The following is an 18,032-nucleotide window of genomic DNA, read 5'->3' as shown; positions in this document are numbered from 1 at the left end:
TCCGGAGGGCAGAAGCTGGGGTGGAAACAAGGGTGGAGCGTGCAAGTTCATGAGAAAGGCCACCCTCAGAATGTGACTGTGACCCTGAAGTCCATGCAAACACAGAACCAGAGGTGAAACTCTCAGTTACAATCTGTAAGCAACTCCAGAAATACCTGTTTACAAGGAGTTAAAAAGTTTCGTCAATTATGAGAGCCTGGTAAACCAGAGTATATTTAGTGCTTATTTTCCCTTTCAAATTATATACAGAACTGCTCTGGAAGTGCAGCTGCCAGTTATTAATGTGCTTAAAATTAGCAAAATTATGAGTAAATGGAAATCAACAAATACTGCCAGATATTAAACGCTTGTTCTATTTCAACTTGCTCCCACCAAGGGTAAGTAGGTGGAACAGACAATTTTAGAGACCACAACCCTTCTGCCCTTTTATCTCTGGGGCTCAAATTTCCACATAGGGGAAAAAGAAGTCACCCCTCCGCATTGCCCAAACACATTTCAGTGGCATTTACACCAAATGAGGCAGGGCTGAGGGATCAGGCCAGCAAGGATCGCTCAGATTAGGCCATGAGATCACCATGCTGCTGCCTGATTTTCAGGAAACAAAAGGTGAGCTCAGAGAGGGCAGCTGGTTTTTTCCCTTCCTCAGGGCCCAGCCTTTAACCCCAGGCTTCCTCTGCTGAACAGTGACTGTGTGGGGGGTCGGGGCTGCTCTCCTAGAATGGAAGCTTCCAGAAGGCAGCGCCTACGCTGACATGACACATGCAGAGAAGGCTTCACAAAGGGTTTGTTTTCACTGCTGCAAATGTTAATAAAAGGTACAGGGACGTGAGAGAAGCATTCAAGGTAGGTATGAAATTGTAGGAGCAATGGAATTCAGGAGAGTGTGGCCCCAGTGTGGGGACAAAAGGTTTAAGGCATCTTCGGTCACTACCAGGACCTAATATGTGTCAATTGTATGTGTCAATTTTAGTTCTTTGGGGGTGACCTCCTGGAGCAAAGAGAAACCAGATTCAAGCCGCAGTTGGATGAAGGCGTGGGGAAGGGGAGGCTGGCATGATCCTTGAGTAACGTCTGTCATAGGTGAGAAGGGGAGAATGGGAACAGAAGTGGGATGGAGACGATGGTGGTATAGTCATGAGAGTAGCTGAGCGTTCACAAATAATGCAGGGAGAAATCAAGTTAGGCAAGCAGCAGATTTAAAGAAAGTACTGCTTTGAGAGGCAGTAGAAGGAAAAGAAATGTGGGTATGAATGGACACAAAATTCCCAGAAAAAAGGGGGGTGGCAGAAGGGAAATGGGGTTATAGCCATATGTATAATCCACAAGCAGGAACATAGGTTCCATAACAGGTATCTGTTGTGCTGGGTCATAAGCAGGGAGGGTAGGTACAAAAGACAACCCTGGAATGGGACTGGACAGAGAAAGGGGAAAGAAAAGGGCAAATTTAAACCCACAGTCACAGAAAATGGCCCTTTATAAATTGGGATCTAGTTAGGTCACAGAGCAAACAAGGCATTTATGAACCAAAGGCAAGAACATGGAGGTGCCTCACCATCAATATGCCTTTTCCTAAAATAATACTTGCTGGCCCACTGAGTAAATGGAAGAGTCAACAAACAAGCGGTTGACACCAGAGGCAATATCGTCACATCCTTGGAGAGACAGAGAACAATGGCAAGCCTGGGTTCTGAGGTGACTGAAGGCAACCAGTGGATACAGTCTCTAAGAAATAACTAATCTAGTCTTAGCCAAATTTACCCACTCATAGCAGCACCGCAGAAGTTTGGAAAAAGTACTAACTCCCCAAATACACCTTTGTATTCAAATTCAAATTCAGGTCTTGGGGATGGTCTGGAAATCTGTATTTTTGCCCTGTTTTTGTGGCTGCCACTCAAAGGATTGACTCTGGTGGCCAGGGGGACTTGCATTCCTGGGTTCCATGGGACGGTAACAATTAGAGAGATAGTTCTTGGCATTATATCTTTACTAGGACACTGCACAGACAGCAGACTGAAACAAACTCCAGTCTTTCTGTGAAAGAGGATTATTTCTTGTTCTGGAGCTTTGGCCGAGCGGCTGGCTTCAGGTTTGGCATTAAACTAGGGGCTGGCCTATGAAGGGACTTCTCAGGAAACAGAGGCCAATGCTTTCTTCCTCTGCTTCACTCCAGCTCACCAATATCTCCCAGAAGGAAGTTTATACACTCATCTGGCACCCCGATTTTGTGACACCTCTATATTGCCTGGTTATGATGACCAGCAAGGCTTAAGCCTGTGGTCCCTTTGCATACTTTAAAAGCTGCTGCCAGAGGATCTGGCTTCCAATCAGCATGAATCTAAGTACTGACTGAGCTCCTCCCCTTTGGGACACTGACAGGTCTTGGCACACCTCAACTAAAAATAAAGTTGGCTGTTTGGACATCACAAAGTTGAAGAGAAAAGCAAGAGCTAGGGCAGGAGTAAACAATAAGGTTCATGCCTTACACGAGGTCACTCCTTCAAGACTGGAAGAGGGGGCTGTTTCATCTAGTGCATAGACGTCTATACAGAATGTCAAGAAAAATGAAGAAACAGAGGAACACGTTCCAAATGAAAACAAGATAAAATCACAGAAAAACAAATTTTAATAAAATGGAGGTAAGTTATTTACCTGATAGAGTTAAAAATAATGGTCATAATGTTGCTACAGAGCTTGGGAGAAAACAAATAAACAAAGTGAGTGCTTCAACAAAGAGATAGAAAATATAAGAAAGTATCACATAGAAGTCACAGAGCTGAAGAACACAATAACTAAACTGAAAAATATAATGGAGGGGTTCAACAGCAGACTAGATGAAGCAGAAAAAAGGACCAGTAAACTTGAAGACAAGGAAATGGAACTCAATTAGAGTAGCCAAAAGAAAAAAACAAACAGTGAAGATAGCTGAAGGGACTTATGAGACAACATCAAGTGGACGAACATCCACGCTATGAGAGTCCTGGAAGTAGAGAAGAGAAAGAAAGGGTGGGAAACAAATCCAGATCCAAAAAGTCCAGAGAGTTCCAAATAAGATGAGCCCAAATGGAACCATACCAAAACATCTTATAATTAAAATGTCAAAAGTTAAAGTCAAGGAGCAAGAGAAAAATAATTTGTCAGGTACAGGGGAGCCCACATAAGGCTCTGAGCAGATTTTCTAGCAGTAATTTTGCAGACCAGAAAGCAGTGGTAAGATATATTCAAAGTCCTGAATGAAGAAAACTTCCAATCAAGAATACACTATCTAGTGAAGTTATCAAAGTATAAATCTAACTGGAAAAGGTAAATATATAGTAAAGGTGGTGGATTAATCACTTATGAAGCCAGGATAACGGGTAAAAGATAGAAATAGTAGAAATAACTATAACTACAATAATTTATTAAGGGATACACAAGATAAAAAGATGTAAACTGTGACATCAGAAATATACAATGTTGGGGGTAGGAGGAGAGTAAAAATGTAGAGCTTTAGAATGCATTTAAACTTAAGTTGTCATCAACTAAAAATAGACTGTATAAATATAAATTGTTATATGTAAGCTTCCTTGTAACCACAAAGCCATAAAACCTATAGTAGATACACAAAATATAAAGAGAAACAAATCTAAGCACACCACTACAGAAAGTCACCAAATCACAAAGGAAGAAAGCAAGAAAGAAGAAAGGAACAGAGAAATTACAAAACAGAAAACAATTAACAAAATGGCAATAAGTACATACCTATCAGTAATCACTTTAAATGTAAATGGACTAAACGCTCCAATCAGAAGACAAAGAATGGCTGAATGGATTAAAAAACAAGATCCTTCTATATGCTGCCTATAAGAGACTCACTTTAGATGTAACAACATACAGACTGAAAATGAAGGGATGGAAAAAGATATCTCAGGCAAATGGAAACCAAAACAAAGCCGAGGCAGCTATACTCATATCAGATGAAATAGATTTTAAAACAAAGACTGTAAAGATGATATGACATTTGTAAATATTTACACATTAACATAGGGGCACCTAAGTATATAAAGCAAATATTAACAGACCTAAAGGAAAAAATAGACAGTGATACAGAAATAGTAGAGGACTTTGGCACCCTACTTACATCAATGGGTAGATCATCTAGACAGAAAATAAATAAGGAAACATCGGCCTTAAACAACACTTTAGACCAGATGGACTTAACAAATATATAAAAAACATTCCATCCAAAAGCAACAGAATACACATTCTTCTTAAGCACACATGAAACATTAGCCAAGATAGATCATATGTTAGGCTACAAAACAAGTCTTAATGAATTTTAAAATACTGAAATCATATCAAGCATCTTTCCCCACCACAATGGTATAAAATTTGAAATTAACTACAACAAGAAAATGAAAATTCATAAACATGTGGAGTTTAAACAACACACTACTGAATAACCAATGGGTCAAAGAAGAATCAAAAGGGAAATAAAAAAATACCATGAGACAAATGAAAATGGAAATACAATATACCAACACTTATGGGATGCAGCAAAGCAGTTCTGAGAGGGAAGTTCATCTTGATAAATGCCTAATCAAGAAACAAAAAAAATTTCAACTGACCTAATTTTACACCTCAAGGATCTAGAAAAAAAAGAACCAATAAAGCCAAAAATTAGTAGAGGGGAGGAAATAAATGAAACAGAGACAAAAATAAATAAATAACTAAATAAAAATAAAATAAGTAAAAACAAATAAAAAAACGGAGTTCAATGAAACTAAGAGCTGGTTCTTTGAAAAAATAAACGAAATAGACAAACATTTAACTAGACTCACCAAGAAAAATGAGCAAAGATTCAAATAAAATCCGAAATGAAAGAGGGGACGTTACAACTGATACCACAGAAATAGAAAGGATCATAAGAGACTACTATGAACAATTATATACCAACAAATTGGATAACCTAGAAGAAATGGAAAAATTCCTAGAAATATGTAACTTACCAAGACTGAATCATGAAGAAATAGAAAATCTAAACAGACATATTAGTAGTAAGAAGATTGAGTCAGTAATTAAAAACCTCCCAACAAACAAAAGTCCAGGACCAGAGGGCATTACAGGGGAATTCTACCAAACTTTTAAAGAAGAATTAATACCAACTTTCTCAAACTCTTCCAAAAAATGGAAGTGGAGGGAAGAGTTACAAACTCATTTTATGAGGCCAGCATTACCCTGATACCAAAACTAGACAGGGACACCACAAGAAAAGAAAATTACAGGTCAATAATCCTGATGAACATAGATGCAAAAATGCTCAACAAAGTATTAGCAGACCGAATTCAACAAGACATTAAAAGGATAATATACCATGATCAAGTGCGATTTATTCCAGGGATGAAAGGATGGTTCAAAATCCACAAATCAATCAATGTAATATCACAATAGTGAAATGAAGTATAAAAATCACATGCTCATTACAATAGATGCAGAAAAATAATTTGACAAAATTCAACATCCATCTATGATAAAAACTCTCAACAAAGTAGGTATAGAGGAAACGTACCTCAATACAATAAGGATTGTGTATGATAAGCCCATAGCTAACATCATAGTCAATGGTGAAAGGTGAAAGCTTTTCCTCTAAGATCAGAGACAAGACAAGGATGCCCATTCTCATCACTTTTATTCAACATAGTATTGGAAGTCCTAACCACAGCAATTCGGCAAGAAATAAAAGCATCAAAATACGAAAGGAAGAAGTAAAACTCACCATTTGCTGATGACCTATTATATTAGAGAACCCTAAAGACTGCACCAAAAAAAAACTGTAAGAATAAACAAATTCAGGAAAGTTGCAAAATACAAAATCAATACACAAAAATGTGTTGCATTTTGATATATTAATAACAAACTATCAGAAAGAGAAGTTAAGAAAATTCCATTTACAATTACATCAAAAAGAATAAAATATCTAGGAATAAATTTAACCAAGAAAGTAAAAGACTTGCATTCTGAAAACTATAAGACATGGATGAAAGAAAGTGAAAAACGCACAAATAAATGGAAGGCTACACCATACTGACAGATTGGAAGAATTAATTATCTTTAAAATGTCTAACCTACCTAACGCAATCTACAGATTCAGTGCAATCTCTATCAAAATACTAATGACATTTTTCATAGAACTAGAACAAACAATCCTAAAATATATATGGGCTCACAAAAGACCCAAAATACCAAAGTAATCTTGGGAAAGCAGAACAAAGCTGGATGCATCACATTTCCTGATTTCAAACTATATTACAAAGTGATCGTAATCAAAACAGTATAGTATTGGCATAAAAACACACATACAGATCAACGGAAGAGAAGAGAGTCCAAAACAAGCCCACACATATATGGTCAATCACTTTACAACATAGGAGCCAAGAACAGACAGTGGGGAAGGGACAGTCTTTTCAATAAATGGTGTTGGAGAAACTGGACAGTCACATGCAAAAGAATGAATCTGGACTACTAGCTCACATATTACACAGAAATGTACTCAAAATGGATTAAAGACATGATTGTAAGATGAGAAAACAAACTCCTAGAAAAAAACATACTAGGTAGTAAGCTCTGTGACAACGGTTGTGGCAATGATTTGGTAGATTTGACACCAAAGCAAAGGTAACAAAAGCAAAAATAACCAAGTGGGACTACATCAAACTAAAAAGCTTCTGGACAGCAAAGAAACCATTAACAAAAGGAAAAGACAACCTACTGAGTGGGAGAAAATATTTTCAAATCCTATATCCGATAAGGGTTTAATATCCAAAATATATAGAACTCACAACTCAATAGCAAAAGCCAAACAATCTGATGAAAAAAAGGGCAGAGGATCCAAACAGATTTTTTTCCATAGACATACAGATGGCCAACAGGTACATAAAAAAATGCTCAACATCACTAATCATCAGGGAAATGCAAACAAAAACCACAGTGAGATATCACTTCACACTTGTTAGAATGGCTATTATCAAAAAGTTAAAAAGTGTTGATGAGGATGTGGAGATAAGGGAACCCTTATGCACTGTCAGTCGGAATGTAAATTGGTGCAGCCACTATGGAAAACAGTATGAAGACTTCTCAAAATGAAACTACCATATGATACAGCAGTTCCACTGCTGGGTATTTATACAAGAAGATATTCACTTCTGGGTATTAATTGAAAAGAGCGAAGCACCCCCATGTTCACTGCAGCATTTTATACAATAGCTGAAATATGGAAACAACTTAATTGTCCATTGATGAATGAATGCATAAAGAAAGTGTGGTACATATACAGTGGAATATTGTTCAGACACAAAAGAAATAATAAAATCTTGCCATTAGCAAGGACATACTGGACCTTGAGAGCATTGTGCTAGTTGATAAAAGGCCTACAGAGAAAGATAAGTCATGGGGATGTAATGTACAGCATGGTGACTATAGTTAACAATACTGTATTGCATATTTGAAAGTTGCTAGGAGAGTAAATCTTAAAAGTTCTCATCACAAGAAAATAAAAAAACTAAGTATGAATGGTGATGGGTGGTCATTAGACTCATTGTGGTGATCATTTTGCAATATATACAAATATCGAATCATTACGTTGAACACCTGAAACTAATTTAATGTTATATGTCAATTACACCCAAATTATTAAAAAACCAGCAAGCATCCCAGGTGACTTTTGTGGTCTGGAGAGGCTGAATGTCTGTACCCTGTGGTTTGCCATTACTGGTGGGAGGCTAAACGAGGGAGGTGTTGGTGAGCTAAGATGACCTGAGCATGTTAGCAGGACTCCGTCCGGTTATTCTTCTTTGAGCAGTTGTTTTGGGGACATTGGCCATCATCAGCAGGGCTCTGCAGCTGTAGCGAAAAACACTTACCATGCAATGACTTCATTCCCAAGGTGTAAGAAGGCCTCCGCAGCGGGAGAGACTTGGGGAGAGAAGGGTACGTGCTACTGAAGAGGACGTCGTTGGGCAGGGCTTGGTCCAGAAGCGAAGCCCTCGAGGTGAAAAAGTGCTCCCTCTGGCCACTGTAAATGCTCTCATCCGACAGCGTTCTGTGCAAGGCCCGCCTTGAGGTGGGGGTGGTAGGAAAGGGAGACTGGGGCGAGGAGAGCGCATGGAACTGAAACACACAGTTGAGACAACAGAAGGTCAGTTTTCTGGGTCATGCACCTATGACTCAGCTGGGGGGCGATGGGTGGGTTAACAAAATCACTGCTCTCAGACACACCTCTTCAAATCCTGGAGCCCAACAAGGAAGTGTCAAAGTCTACCATCGCTGTCTACACCCTTCAGTGCTTGCTCACACCCTCAGCCCAGACTATCAGTGCTCAGTACATAATTCAGATATGAGATTGAGTGAATTCATCGATGTGGTGTCACGGTTAAGAACAAGATGACGATCAGACACCCGTGAGTTGTACTTGAATCCTGTGTCATTGACCAAATCATGTAATCTCTCTGACCCAAACTCCTTGTCTGTGAAATGGGGGCACAGCTCTCAGGATTACTACAAGGAATAAATGAAACGTTGGATTGATCACGATGGCATGTGTCCGTGCGATTATGAAGTAATATGACGGTCCTCAGGGGAACCGCCACAGTGCCAGGAAGGGATCCTCAGAGGCTTGGCAAGTGACATGTTTGCTAGGCATCAAGAACATTTGGTCATCACAATATATTAACTCAGATAATAGGTGGCTCTTGATAAACATTAACTACTATAATTATATTTAATCAGTTCGGGCAATAATTTACTTTGTGAGATAGATTTCCATCTATGAAATGGAAACAGGGAAGTCATCGTTATAAATGACAAACATTTATATAGTTATATATAAATGACAAAAATTCCAGACAGCTATATCTCTTGCTGATGTCTTTTGCCTTTGTGACCAGATCTCACTTTGAGTTTTTTTTTGCACACCAGGCTTCTGAGAATCCCATTCATTAAGAAACAACAGGCACACGAACAATATTTAAATACCCGGCGCCTTGAAAGCCAGCAGAGCATCTGGTCTGTTAACAGTGAAGCTACCTTTGTTCAGCTCCTCTTAGAATCCTGTTCCCCTTGGCAGGGAGAACAACGTGGGGAACAGGTGAAGATGTGAGTAGGAGGACTGAGTCACTGCTGGCAGGAAGCTACCGCGGGACTTCCCAAGACACTTTTTAACAAGAGAGAACGCTACAGCAACGAATCCATTTAGGAGCTGAGAACACAGAATTGACACTTAGGTTCATTCATGTGCTTTGGGTCAAACACGATTCCACTCAGCAAGCCAAGGGTTAATCACGTCAGCGCTACCCACAATGTGGGGTGCACAGTTGCTGCACAAATACAACAATTATTAATCAAGCACATTGTAAATCAGCCCCAGGTGTAGCCAATTGTACTCACTTTTGAAAATTCATGATGAGCTAAAATCCAAGGTACATACGTGCCTGCCTAGAAAACTAAGCTGCTATGACAAATGCTTCGCGAGTCTTTAAGTGGACAGAACTTGGTATGGAAAAGATTTCTCTTCTCACTTTACAGAGAAGAGTGGGCATTAAAGAAGTTAAATGGCTTGCCACTTGTAATTAAAACACAAACAGAAAAACCCAACCCTCCCTCCACCCAAAAACAAATCACAAATCACCGCTCATCTATCTGCAAGGTTCTAGGACAACCACAGAAGGCTCCTGCTTACCAATCAGATCTCTTAAGAACTGCTCTCTTTCTTTTTTAGTACCTGTGTTCAGCAAAGGGATTTCCTTCTCCAGTGAGTATCCCACCCTGATGGTTTTATAGGAGAGAAATTTTCCACCACTTCCAGCTTCAGCCTCTTTGGGAAATATTAGTATACTTTAAGGCTGTAAACAGATGCCTCGAAAAAGTCCTTTGAGAAGCATGCTTTATTAAAAGTTATAACATCCTGCAGTTAAGGGAGGCAGGATAGGAGATGGAAGGAAGCAGTCTGCCTAGATGCTTTCTGCCCATTAAAAAATAGCAGGACCCAGTCTTGTCCGAACTCATTAGGCTAATCTTCACCCCATCTCTCTGCAAGTCTAGCCTTAGAGGTGTGCCCACCTCTCCGGTTCCTGCAAGTGCCCTGTCTTCCTTGCAGGTCAGACCGGAGATTGCTGAGTGGCCCTGCCCAGGGCTGCTAGCCCCTGGAAAAGAACCACAACAGTGTTGACGGCCAACTCGGAAGAGATTTTAAAGAGCATGTGGCCAGAGGTTTTTCAAACAATGCTCCAAGGAGCGCTAAGGGTTCCTCACAGCATGACCTCTTGGTGAGAGGAGATGTTCAGGTGGGACCCAGGAGCCCATGACACTCAGCCCTCCCACCAGAGAAACTCTGCTTCCTCAGTTGTACATATTGGGCTTACACGTATAATTTTATTCAAAGAAAGGGTTTTTGAGCTTTAAAATCATTGATCTACTCTGTTCCTCTGTTTCAAAGCTGAGGAATAAGGCCTAGAGAGGTGGCATCTTGCTCCAGGTCGGTCTCCTGTTCTGCCCTCACTCTGTCCAGTGCTCCTGGCTATTAGTAAAAGGGGTTACCTGCACTTGCATTTAGGATGAGCAAGTATCAGGTCTTCCTAAACACTGGAGCTGCATGAGGCTTCGTTCTTTGGTCTATACCTGAGTGTGTTGGTTGGAAAGCAGTTTGTAGCACTGTCTGTTCACTTGTCACTGTATACAGCCCTCAGTGAAAATAATGTTATCCCATCTCTGCCTGCCAATCAGGTTTCTTAGAATGTTACGCTCTGCCATTTCCCTTGAGGTGGGAGCTCTGCAGCATCTGCGTGAGGCCCTGCAGCCACCCACCTCCCAATTACAGCCTGCGCAGCAGTGCGCTGCCACAGATATCGGAGCCCTGCAGCAGACATCTCACTCTGCTGGCAAATGAGCCTGGGAATGACCCTGTCATTTGATATTAATGATCGCTCATAGGTAGCACTTGCTAGCCAAGAAAGCCAGTGTGGTATGAGTGGGTTCCAAGTTACCACAGCCTGAAGCTGGCCACTCCTGGGACCACGAAGCCTGATGCAGTGGCTTGGAGCCTTGAGCCAGGATGACCTGGAAGACTTCCCAAGGGCACGCTGGCCTTATTGACACAGTAGGTTCATGGTCATCTAGACAATGAATCTCAGAAGACACACAGAGCTACTTAGCTGAACTCATCCGAGACCAAACCGAAAAGGATGAAACTGGAGAGAAAACAGGATATTTCCAGTTCCTGCTTCCGCTTCCAACCTCTTTACAGCAATAGTCTAGTCAGCAGAAGCATTTTCTTTGCAGAGGGTCTGACAGTAATATAGTCACAACATAAAGACGTGCACCCCTGTTTCACATAGGAATGTTAAAGTAATTCATTTTGGAAATAAAAGCCAAGACCTAAAATAAGGGCAAAACAGACATTTGCTTTCAATTATTTCCACTGCATGAGTAAATCAAAAGAACGAAAGCTTTTAAGCTTGCCCCTTTCCAAAAATGTTAGAATTGGACGAAAGATTCCTTTCACAGCAAGTTTTATTTTCCTCTAAACTCAAAGGAAAACTGTGAGACAACTTTTATTTATAAAGGGTCCTTAAACATTTTAATACACCTCTTTGGGTTTTGATGGATAAAGACAGAAGTTTCAAGTACCATCTTTTGCGAGGTTGCTAAGGAAACCATTTGTACCCCGGGTGATGAGTCAGAACTGTGGTGCTGGCTTATAAAACAGAAATCAAGAATGGCAAGTCTTTAAAATGATTTATGAGCTTAATGTTTATGTTAATAAGTCATTTCTTTCTCAAAACTCTAGAATGCTGTATGGAGTACATTTAACTTTTGTAAATGTTGATTTTTAAGTTTAAGAGGTACCTGATTTATCTGGAGGAGAATGCACGCATGTGCACACACATACACACTGAGGCACGTATGGGTGCGCACACACTAAAATGGTGGTGAGAAACCCTGACTAGGAGAAGACCACACAGCTCCTCTGGATGGGCACGCCCCTTGCATTCTCACCACAGTGTGAGGATGGTGAGTGATTAATAGTCTAGCTTCCATTTTCAATCAATTCTCAAAGTTCTTAACTTAAGCGTTCTAGTCACTTCAAACAGACTACAAATCATTTAACTAAGAACATAGTGAACAGAACACATCAAAGTTCACTGCCATGACCTTCCTGGGGTTGGACCTTCCTGGGGTTGGACCACACACGGACATGCCTTATGCTCAGAGTGAAATACCTTTGGGCCTGATTCAGCAAACACCAGCTCCGAGCCCTGGGAGCGTGGGACTGCACACCTCAGAGGACAAGGGAGCCTTAAGTCGGCTTCAGGGGACCTCCAAGCTGAAGTGAGCCGAGCAAACCCTTTCACGTGGTCATGCAAAGGTCTGGCCATTGACACACAAACATAAATTGACACACAAACATAAAGTGTTCAGGACTCGATGGGGAGGGGGACTAGGTTCCAGAGAAGGCATTTGTAGTCTGGAATTCTGAGAGGGAACGGAGAGAAAGCTTTATAAAGTAGAGAAGTCTCTGGAAAGTACTGAAGGTAAGTGCGTAGACTTTAGTTTGCTGGACTGAAGAGCACACAGTGTCTGGCCAGAAGGTTTGCCTGGCTGGGGTCAGGGGGCAGAAGCAGGGCCAGGGTGCTGTGGGCACACAGGGCAGCGGCTGTTTGTGTGGGAGAAGGGGAACCCTTTGGACAGAAGGCACTAAAGCCCTTACAGAAAAATTTCTGACTGACAAGGGCACCAAGGGCGCCACAGTTGTCTCTGTAGAGTTCTAAGAAGCAATGGCATTTGATGCAATAATGTGAAACAAAGAGTACAGCTTGTGCACTACTCTGAATAGGAAGCGGTGGAAGAAGGACGCACCATGGGGTAGGGACAGATTACTGTAACTCGGAGTAAAGACATGTGGCTGCAGGAACGGAACATTTGGAAAACACTGAACTAATTACTGGGAAGACTGGATGATGGCGGGAAGTGGGTTCCCATGAGGAAGAGCCAGGAACCAACACTTCTTGGAGGGTGTAACTGCGAGCAGCTCCATCCCATCTGAACTCTCATGCTATTTACCCCAAGTTCTGTCCTTACCTTAAAGTTCTTCTGGGATTCGGGAGGTGGGCTTTCAAGGTCGATGAGTTTCTTGAGATCCTCCTCAATGGTGGACTTGGAGGTTGGCTTAGGGGATGCCCGCAGGTCCCTGGTTGAGGCACGCAGCCTGGTGTGGGATATTTCATTGCCATCACTCTGATGACGCCTTGAAAGAAAATGGAAAGAGATGGGAGGAACTAGATCAGTCAGTCTGACTGAAGGGCACAATGGGCTCTGAAGGATATAAGTCAATGGAGAGAGATTAGAGGAGAGAAAAGGAGAACTGCTTCTGTTCAATTACATTAGAATCTACTCGGATAAATACTTGTTAAAAAAAAAAAAAACCAATTTGAGACACAAAATAAAAAGTCTGATGAATAAATCACTCTTTTACAGGAAACTATCAGCTCTACTAAGCCAAAATTAGCAACAGACTTATTAATAAAAGAACACAGGGTATGAATCCCAAATGCAATCTTAATATAGACAAAAACAAAATAATTGAATCTTTTTCTTTTTCTGCACTTCTCTGTAAGACAGTCCTTTATATTCAGGGGAAGTCACTTACTTTCTAATATTTCCTCTTGTGCCTCCTGGCTCAGTTAAGAATTACATGGGAAGGCTGTGAATAATATCATCAAAGGGACAAGTGTGGTCTTTACACCACAGGGTTGATCATTCTGAAGTTTGTTCTTCAGATATACAGTAATCCCCCCTTACCCGAGGTTTTGTTTTCTGCGGTTTCAGTTACCCACCCACGGGCAACCATGATCCAAAAATATTAAATGGAAGACTCCAGAAATAAACAATTCATAAGTTTTAAATTGCACACCATTCTGAGTTGAGTGACGAAATCGTGCACCGTCCTGCACAGGATGTGAATCTTTCTTTTGTCTAGTGTATCCACGCTGTGTATACCATTCACCTATTAGTCACTTAGTAGCTGTCTTGGTTATCAGATCGGTTATCAGGTTTCTGTTTTATTATTAGTTATTGCTGTCAATCTCTTTCTGTGCCTAATCTATAAATTACATTTTCTCATAGGTATACACGTACAGGAAAAAACTTAGTATATACAGGGCTCAGTGTTACCTGCAGTTTCAGCCATCCACTGGAGGTTACGGAACATAGACCCCACGGACAAAGGAGGGCTACTGTACTCTTTCCTAGGAGATCTAAGATTCTCAAATCTGAATGTACGACAATACATTTTATTTAAGGAATGAGGTGGAGAAATAATTTGTTAAGTTTTACTTAGGAAACAAATATATAATCTCCCTACAAACCAACCCTTCCCCAATCCCCAGCCTGGCCTTCTCGGTTGTAAAAAATTGCCCCAAACTTTTCTGTTCTCAGTCACGTTAAAAGTAAACCACCCAGAAAAAGAATTCTTACTTTCTTGTGTCCATAAATCCCACGGAGTTTATGGTTCCTTCGGGTTTTTTCCATCCAATCAGGTACTTGCTAGTAGCGCCCTGGCGAGGGTAGAAAGTCCTAGGACCGGATGAGGAGGATGAGGACGAGGAGAAGGAAGGGGCAAGCTGCGAGGAGGCGGCAGGATGGAGCTCCTCTTTAGGTGAACTTCTGGCACTGGTAAAGACAACTGGGCTGGCAGAGTGACGGGAGCTCATGGTACTGAGGAGAAGCAGCACAGAGACAAAATGACCCAAGTGTGCAGGGGTGCATCCGGGGTCAATACATTAGCTATAAAAGTGTCATCCAGGATGGGGTTACGGCTGGGTTAAAGAACAACGAATATTTCATAAAATATTAATGGGGATGGCTTGCTGGCCTTCCTTGCTTCCTCACTGTAATTTAAATGTCTGCTGTCAAAGTGAAAGATGGTCACTGGGGCTCAGTGTGCACTTTACGTTAAAAAGTAAAAATAGTTAAGACTGTCAGGGACACTTTGAAACACGCTGGCACCATTTAAGTTTGTTATTGTGAAGTCTAGGAGAGGCAAGTGATGGGAAAGTCTGCAGTAAAAGGTCTAAGAGTCTCAATGGCTGTCTGTCTGGCCTTCCTCAGAACTGGAGGTCATGGTGACACTCCCCAGGCCCAATCCAAGAAGGGGAGAGGAGATTGGGTCAGACATACAGTTTCCACCACTCACATCCAAGGCCAAAGGGGCACACTGAGGTCTCTTACCCCATGGCATCTGGCATTAATACTGACTTTGTAAACATCTGCTCATGAGAATGAACTATCTTCTACTACACACAAAAATCAACTAAAAATGGATTAAAGACTTGAACATAAGATCTGAAACCATAAAACTCCTAGAAGAAAACATAGGGGGTAATTAATCTCCTTGACTTCAGTCTTGGCAATGATTTCTTTGGATTTGACACCAAAAGCAAAGACAACAAAAATAAACAAGTGGGACTACATTGATTTAAAAAGCTTCTTAGAGCAAAGAAAACCATTAACAAAAAAGGCAACCTACAAAATGAGAGAAAAAATCTATTCGATAGGAGGTTAATATCCCCCCAAAATATATATGTATACAGAACCCCTCCAACTTAATTAAAAAAAACAAAAACCCAAACCAATTAAAAAATGGGCAGAGGAGCTAAACAGACATTTACCCAAAGACATACAGATGGCCAACAGGTACATGAAAAAGTGCTCAATATCACTTATCAGGGAAATGCAAATCAAAACCACAAGATATCACCTCACAACTGTAAGAAAAGCTATTATCAAAAAGAGAAGAAATAATAAGTGTGAGCAAAGATGTAGAGAAAAGAGAATCCTTATGTACTGTTGGTGGGATTGTAAACTGGTGCATCCACTATGGAAAAGTTATGAATGTTCCTCAAAAAATAAAAAACAGAACTACTATACGATCTAGCAATTCCACTTCTGGGTATTTATATGAAGAAAACAAAAATACTATCTCAAAGATATCTGTGCCCCTAGTTCATTGTAGCATTATTTGCAATAGCCAAGACATGGAAGCAACCTAAGGGTCCATCGGTGATAAGGAAGATGTGGTGTATATAGCTATACACACACACAATGGAACACCGTTCAGCCATGAACAGGAAATCCTGCCATTTGCAACAACATGAATGGACTTTGAGGGCATTATGCTAAGTGAAATAAGTCTGACAGAGAAAGACAAATATTGTCTCACTCATACATGTCAACTAAAAAAACCCCAAACTCATAGAAACAGAGAACAGATTGGTAGTTATCAGAGGTGGAGGGTTGGGTGGGTGAGATGGGTGAAGGTGGTCAAAGGTACAAATTTCAGTTAGAAGACAAATAAGTCCTGGGGATGTAATGTGTAGCGTGGTGACTAAAAATAAAAAGCTCTTCATCATCAATGTATTTTAAAGTTTGGTTAAAGACTACAAAACTAAAGTCTATAGGACTTAAGAAGAAGGCTACTCATACTTTAAAACTCACAAAGAGAATTTTCAAAACTAGGGATGAGAGTTTAAGCTGACCATAAACGGGAGGGCCTTTATTTGTAGGATTTCCACACTTCCTTCCCAGTGATATCACAGGACCTACGTTCACATTACTTGAGCCCTGCTGAGTTCTCTAGCTTAGGCTGAGGCCAAAGACAGCTGATTCATACCATGATGGACTTTGTTACTGAAGGTTTAATTAACAGGATGTGGTCTCAAAGCATCCCACAACAGCACTTCCATTTGTCAAAAACGAATGGTCCTAATCTGAATAATGTATGAACTTTGGTTAATAATAACATATCGATATTAATTCCTGAGCTACGACGAATGTACTATAATAACATAAGGACAACAGGGGAAACTGCGTGAGGGGTACATGGGAACTCTCTGTATTACCTCTGCAACTTTTCTGTAAATCAAAAACTATTCTAAAATTTAAAAACTAAGAAAAAATACCCCAAACAAACAAACAAACAACAACAAAAAGAAAGAAAAAACAAAAAACCCCAAACCCTAATGGTCCTGAGATAACACATACACGTGAAAATAAATCTTGAACCCCTACTTCAGATCTTACATAAAAATCAATTCCAGCTGGATTAAGTATTTACATGTAGATCTAGAAAGTCTAGATTATAACATGGAAAAATATTTTTATGATAGAAGCAGAGGTTCTTTAATACGATCATAAGGGAAAGGACTGAACCCCGTTAAAAGAACTTCTATTCATCCAGAGAAGGAGAATGTATGTAAAATATATATCCAACAATGGGCTCCTACCCAGAATATATAACTAACTCCTAAAAAGCAACAAGATAAACAATCCAACAGAAAAATGGGCAAAAATCTGAAAAGGAACTTCACACAAGAGGACCAATAAACATTGGTGCTCACCACCATCAGTTATCAAGAAAATGCAAATTACAGCCACAAAGAGGGACCACTACACACCCACCAGAATGACTAAAATTATAGTCTTACAATATCAAGTGCTAGAAGGAATGTGAAGCAATGAGAACTTTCATACGTGGCTGGTGGGTGTGTTATCTGTTACAACAACTTTGAGAAACTGGTTCACTGTCTCTGCTGAAGTTGCAATCCCACTCTCACCCAAAAGAAATTCATACACATTGTGTACCAAAGGACGCATACAAGAATCTGTAATATCCCCAAACTGGAAACACTTGAAATGTTCCTCAACAGTAGAATGGATAAACGAGCTGTGATGTGTTCCCACAATGTAAATATACTGCAGTAATGAAAATAAACTAATGCTACCTGCAACACATGGAATGAATCTCACCAACAGAATGTTCACTTAAAGACACCAAACACAGAATAATACATATGGTATGATTCCGTTTATATAAAGCTCCCAAATAGGCAACATGAGTCTAGAATTTCAGGATTCAGGGGAGGAGGTGGGAGGGCCTGGGGAAGGCATGTGGAAAGGAGAGTGTCTGGATGTAGGTCCTGTTCCAGTTCTCGATCTGGGTAGTGAGT

The 18,032-nt window shown here is 40.5% G+C and overlaps 1 protein-coding gene across 21 annotated transcripts in view; it reads right to left on the bottom strand.

The window, feature by feature from the left end:
• SIPA1L1 (signal induced proliferation associated 1 like 1) overlaps positions 1-18,032 on the bottom strand; it is a 350,224-nt gene that overhangs the window by 23,967 nt on the left and 308,225 nt on the right. For all 21 annotated transcript variants that reach the window (XM_074327262.2, XM_074327274.2, XM_074327276.2 and 18 more), the window contains 3 exons: positions 14,503-14,742; positions 13,108-13,273; positions 7,896-8,142 (listed from right to left, as the gene is read on the bottom strand). In XM_074327262.2, coding sequence (XP_074183363.2) covers positions 7,896-8,142; positions 13,108-13,273; positions 14,503-14,742 — 653 coding nt within the window. The remainder of the gene's footprint in view (positions 1-7,895; positions 8,143-13,107; positions 13,274-14,502; positions 14,743-18,032) is intronic.

This window comes from Rhinolophus sinicus, chromosome 3 (genome assembly GCF_057876585.1).
Source record: "Rhinolophus sinicus isolate RSI-liver-muscle chromosome 3, RSI-T2T, whole genome shotgun sequence".
NCBI lineage: Eukaryota > Metazoa > Chordata > Mammalia > Chiroptera > Rhinolophidae > Rhinolophus > Rhinolophus sinicus.
The sequence above is the reverse complement of the archived record's forward strand: the minus strand, read 5'-3'. Positions and strand labels throughout refer to the sequence as shown.